At 40.8% G+C, this 6,087-nt stretch overlaps 1 protein-coding gene across 1 annotated transcript in view; it reads left to right on the top strand.

The window, feature by feature from the left end:
• The window catches only part of FSCN1 (fascin actin-bundling protein 1), a 74,283-nt gene extending 68,444 nt beyond the window's left edge, over positions 1-5,839 (top strand). The window contains exon 5 of the mRNA XM_069210006.1: positions 2,720-5,839. Within this exon, the coding sequence (XP_069066107.1) occupies positions 2,720-2,922 (203 nt within the window). The 3' untranslated portion in view covers positions 2,923-5,839. The remainder of the gene's footprint in view (positions 1-2,719) is intronic.
• Positions 5,840-6,087: the final 248 nt, after the last annotated feature.

A 6,087-nucleotide genomic window follows, 5' to 3' on the forward strand; every position in this document is an offset into this window, starting at 1 on the left:
AGACAAAAAGTTTTGAGTCAACAGCACCACAATCAAATGTGTGTTCTTGGAGAGCTAGGTGATGGTGACATAGGAGACGGGCATTTGCACATTGTCTGCCTCATGCAGTGATCCTCCTGACCTTCCCTCCTGCTGTGGCTTGAACATTATGGATGTAAGTGTTCTTTCAGATCCGCTTTGGCAGCCATGCTAGAATGTTCGGGTACACAACAGTCAGTGGATCTTTTGATAACATTAAGTGGGAAAATATTGTTTAGGTTTTTCTCGCTTTGTGTTGGTGTATAAAAGTCAAACATCCGATTGGTGGGATATGGATTTGTGAGAGAAAATGTACTTTCAACTTTTTATTAACAAAGTGACGATTTTTGTCTGTGGTGTCTCTGCTTCTGACTGTTTGCAGTTGTTAGCAGTACTTTCCAGTTAAAGACGATTTAGTTTTGTAAAGTTCAGTGTATATAGTCTTAATAATGGTGTTATTGTTGAAATACAGCCTTTCAAAATTAAATTGGTAGAGGGCTGTCATTGTTTCACACTGTTTTTGTTGTCTGTATTGTGCATTTCTGTAATCCGTATGGATTGTTAGCACTCTTTGAAAACAAGTCTTTCAGGATGATCAAAATCAAGGAAGTCCGATATGGCTTGAATTTTCACTCGGTTTGTCTCTAGATATATATTTTATGGCGTGTTTGGTGGTAGATAATATAAGTTTTAGAGTCTTTTTTTGTTGTTGTTTGTGTGTGCTTTTGGGGAGTGGGGAGAACGAACAGGTGAAGTATAATAGGGCTGTTTTGTTTCTCCAAGGAAGAATCTGGGTCTATTGCCAGGCCTATTTAGTTGTTTTTGAGCCGTGATTTCCAAACTTTTGACTTCTGTAGACCCCCACTTTACCATTACTGGAACCCCTGGACCCCCACAGAACCCTTATTGGACTCCAGGGATTCCACCCCCCTCCCTCCCCCCCCCCCAAACCCCCCCCCCCCCCCCCCACCCCACCAGGAGTCATTAGTAAAAGCTGGGAACCTAATCTGTTAATATAATATTCTAAGCAGTCGCGGACACCTTGAGGAGGCTTCGCGGACCCCCAGGGGTCCCCAGACCACAGGTTGGGAACCACTGTTTTAGAGGACAAAACTGCTTCATCAGTGCTGTTGTGTGAGGAAGGTTGGGCAGTCCATGTGCGTTGTTTCTGCTCAGTGCATTTCTGTGAGTTGTGCTGTTTTGTTGGAAAACACCCACACGCCCAGTGAATGCCTTTGCTGTGTTGCATGTGCTGTACTGTGATATATTTGTGTGGATGACAGTTGGTTTTACTGTCTGATTTGTACTTTACCTTCTGTCTGGCTTTGGGGGTCCATTGGATGCATGGGAAGGACTCTTGCTTTCTTTTGTTGGGCAGTGATGGTGTATTAAGGCAGTTGAAGAGGTACAGCTGGGGAACATTGTTTTGGCAGACATGTGGCTTTGGATCTGTTAAGCTCAAAGCTGTTGATGAATCGCTTTCCTAATGCGTTCTCTCGAAGGGGTGAACCTTGTATAGGTTTCTAGCTTACTTAACGTTTGAGTTGCAGTTTCTTGGTTTTCATCTAGGGGTTGTGTATCTTTATAAACAGATTGTGAGTGGCGGTGTAGTGAGTTATGAGGCTGTACAGTGGAGTGTGCTACATTAGCAGTTCTTGGATTTGGAGGGGTCTCTCAAATGCTTACAAGAGTATTCATCTTGGACTTGTGCGCAAGTTATGTTGTTCATAAAGGCATCTTCACAGTAAAAAAAAAAAAACTGCATTCATGCAGAGTAGGGTTGGGCAGTCATGCTGACACGACGACGAAACTGTTTTTTTTTTTTTTTTCATCTCCACAGTGCCTTTCTAACCTATTTTAGACATGTTTTTTTTTTTTTTTTCATAAAGGAGCTCAATGATTAAAAAATTATGAAGAGCCACCATTGGCTGCAATCGCTGAAAGTTGCTTTGAACCCTTGCAACGTGTATTCCCTGGTTAACACTGTAAAAGGAACATATGTATTTCTTGCTGTTGACAACAGACCATTTACAGATAACTGGTGAAAGCCTAAATTCGAATAAGGGCGGTCCTATTTGCATTTAATAAAGATCACCTAGGATCATTATAGGTATATTTCAGCACGGCTAGCCAAGTTATTTAAACACACACGTGGTGTATGAAGACCTAACTGATAGACCCAGGAATTTTTGATCATGGTTCTTTTTTTAATGTTGGGTACCTGCATTCTGCGGAGCAGTTTTGTTGAAATTAAACTGAACTATCGGTGTGATCAGTGGATCCTTGGTTACAGTGTGGTTGAACGACTATATTCCACGCTCTTCTAATGTTTGATGCAAGGTAAACTATAATTTGCCGTTATTGTCTGTCTTGAGGCTTTTTGCCAAATAATGAATGTTTTGTGTAAGTAATAAACAGATATGCTGATGTTCATAGCACATGTGTATTCACGTACACCCTACGTGACAACTTTGTGGATAGCTACATGTCACTCCCCTTTTACGCAAGTCTACATTTTGTGCACAAAAGATGGCTGTAGGTACAAGTAATTTCTCTAGTAGGATCTACTGAGCAATGTAGTGAACAATTAGACCAATACTGTTTACAAAGTGCCCAATGCGGAGCTATGCTTCCATCAAGACTGATAATGTTCAAGAAATAGCTATTTTTAAGCTGACTTTTTGTTCCTATTCTTTTGTAGATTCCACTGGGAAGTACTGGACCGTGGGCAGCGAATCATCTGTGACCAGCAGTAGCAGCACTCCTGTGGACTTTTTCTTTGAGTTCTGTGACTATAACAAGGTGGCAATTAAAGTCAATGGCCGATACCTGAAGGGCGACCATGCTGGGGTGTTGAAGGCCTCTGCTGAGTCTATCGACCCTGCCACCCTCTGGGAATACTAATTGCACTTTAACCAATGTGCTCTGCCACAGTTTTTTTTTTTTTTTTTTTTGTTTAATATTGTTCTCCCAAAAATGTCCCTCAGACAGTTCACACACTCGCCATGGAATCAAGAAATGTTTCAGTTTATGGTGTTTAGCGTCTTCCTACATCTCTTTCCAAACTTAGTCCCAAGTGGGAGAAAGTGCAACCTGCCTTGCTTTAAAAAAATATATAGGGAATTTATTTTTTATGAATTTAATTTGCTAGTTCTCTTTGTAAATGTTGGTGCCACCAATACATTGCCATGTCAATGCCAACCTCTTTTAGTTTTGTATAAAACCTCTCTATGCATTTTTGTGCCATAATGGAGTACTCACATTTTTGTGTTATCCTCATATGTCCCACACCCAACGTTTGTGTCATGCTTATATCCTTGCCACCTCACAATTGGTCAGCAAAAGCAGTTGGGAAATGGAATAGTTTCTCACTAAGAACAAATAGGAACCAAATTGGTCATTGCTAGGATTTGTTTATTAGTGTGGTCAGAAATCTATTGGCATTTTGAAAGGCTCTTTATGCTCACCAGGCCTGGTTGTGTCCCAGCGTGTCTAGTTTTTTGTCCTGACCTGCATTGGTGAGTACTAGAAAATGGAGCAGTGTCCTCCGAATTTCAGCAGATCAGTCAGTGAGTGGGAAAGGGCTTGAAGTTGTAACCTGTGCCACATAGAACACACACCAACATGTATGGTGGTCCGTAATTAGACCTATGTATGTAAGCTATAGCACCTCAGTGCCAGTGGAAGTATTAAAGACCGTGAATAAAATAATGATTAATCTCACTGGTGACAATGCGGAGCCACACAAATGGGATTTGCTAGGAATGCTTTCACTATGGGGGCCTACAATGTATATCTCTTATATTGTAGTCCAGATGTATGGTCTTAGTTTTGTATAGGGTGTCTCAAGCTGGCCCTTTCAATACTACAGAACCTGCCAATATATCGTAGACATATTGCCTCACCCCTACTGCCTCAGGGTTATTACTGGTCAAGAGGCAAAGCAACGCATTTAGGAGGAAGAAATGCTTAGTGACTGGAAACAAAGTGCAATTGCTTGCCCTTTGGGTACTCATGCCTTTGATTTATTCATTTGTTTTTAATTGAAACCCAAAAGCACCATGTTTAAATTGTATATCCACCATTTTTCGCTATTTCTTCAAGAAGTTTATATTGAAAATATAGGGCTTAATGGATAATATGGATTACACAAAGTGCCAGTGGGGGTTAGTGACAGAAGACTTAACATGTCTCCGGTGGGGTTTAAAAGAGAAGATGGCGCTTAGTCCAAGTGGGATATCTATAACTGGAACGTCAAATTAGAGCAAATTCAAACTGGGATATTGCACATATCAGCAAATGTTGCACAGTTTCAACATAGTGTTTTTTAATGTACTGGAATTAAAATATGAACAAGTGTCACACATTTCCATATTTTGTTTTTTAATACTGTTTTTTTGCGGTTGGGGGTCATCTCCGGGATTAACTGGATCCACATATGCATAGCCACACCTATTCCTTCTGGTCCTCTCCACCACCTCAAGGCCCAAGCTAACTTTTCAAATCTGGTCTCCCCACAGCCCCCCTTCCCCCTTGTCCCTCCCCAACCCCAATAACCCCAAGAGGTTGAGCCAGCACAGGCTGCCCCTGGAAGATGGAGCTCTTGTGCCTCTTGTTGTGGCCAGAGGGTACTCTACAGCAATGGCACAAAAGAAATCAATGTTCCAGGATGTTCAATAAAAACCAAAACAGTGTTACTTTACAGATTTGGCTATTCTAATTCACAGTTCTCCATGTGATGCTTGTCATCTAGCTGTACTAGGTCTGCTGTAGGTCATGCTGCTTTGAACCTTTGTGCTATTTTCATTTTTTTTTTTTTGCATAGGAATTTTTTTTTTTTTTTTTTTGTTTTTGTCTTGCCTAAATATGGGCATCAAACATTGTCCTTCACCCTGCAATATTCTGTTGTGGTTGATAACCTTGCTGTTTATCCAGTTCTACGTTTGACCAGAACCCCAATTTGGTGTGTTCTTATTTACACAAGTCTTTGAGAAACGTTGTTGTTTCTGAGTCAAGCACACGAAGTATGGAATTTTCTCATTTGAAAGCCAAAAGCCAAGAGTGGGCTGGATTTGGAAAATCTTAGAATTATGGCTTGAAGCCACTAGAGGCAAGCGCTATTGGACCCGGAGTGTGATGCCCAAATAAGCATTCCTCAGGGTGGCACCACCCACATCTTCTCAGTTGCTGAGTTAGTGTCACAGCCCCCTCTGACAAATGGTGAGACCTGCGCATATTTCCAAAAACAAGTAACTCCTTCAGGTCCCCTTTCAGTTTACATTTTTTAAATCCTTGTTGAAAGGTGTACCAAAAATTAGGTTGGGTTGTGGTTGGGGGAGAAGTGAAGTGCCATCCTATTTATATGTTTTTTTTTTTTTGGCGGGGGCATGTAAGACAGTGGGTGTATTGTAGTGCCTCATCTGTTTAAATTTAAGTCCTCACTTGAGGATTTATAATGTTCCAGAGGGAGAGTTTATGGTTGCGTGTTTTAGTACTGAAATTATGAAGTAAAAATAGTGACTGGAAGTAAAGCCTCAGACTGTTCCCAGGCTTTGATGTAGTGGGTGGAGATTATTGCCCATGCTTGTGCCTGCTGCCTTTGAACCGTGTAACCCAGCGTTGGCTTCTGGAGTGTTAGGTTGAGAATCTCGCTCTATCCGTGGAATGGTTTGAAAGCATTCCGCTTGTATATTTTGTTAAGAATGAGTTTTTTTTTTTGTTTTTTTTTTAATTCTTTCTTTTTTGTAAGTGCCATTTGTATAACTTAAAGAGAAAAAAAAAAATCAATGGAGGAAAAATAAAGAATTGCATTCCGAGAGGATATTTGCTGTGGTTTGTTTTCATCTGAAAGTTTTGCTGCGCTTGTGGCCTGCTTGTAGTGGTTTTGCTGTTTGTTTAACTTCTGTCCTTAGCATATGGGTCCATCATACTTGAATCCAATTGCCTACCTATGGAATTCAATGCAAAATGGAGGCTTTTGGGGAAAACAGAAACTTGCTGCCAGGTTTTTAGTATCATTCTGAATTTGTTCATGATGCTGCTTCTAATACTGAACGTCCTATTGAATGC

This window comes from Pleurodeles waltl, chromosome 10 (assembly GCF_031143425.1).
Source record: "Pleurodeles waltl isolate 20211129_DDA chromosome 10, aPleWal1.hap1.20221129, whole genome shotgun sequence".
Lineage (NCBI taxonomy): Eukaryota > Metazoa > Chordata > Amphibia > Caudata > Salamandridae > Pleurodeles > Pleurodeles waltl.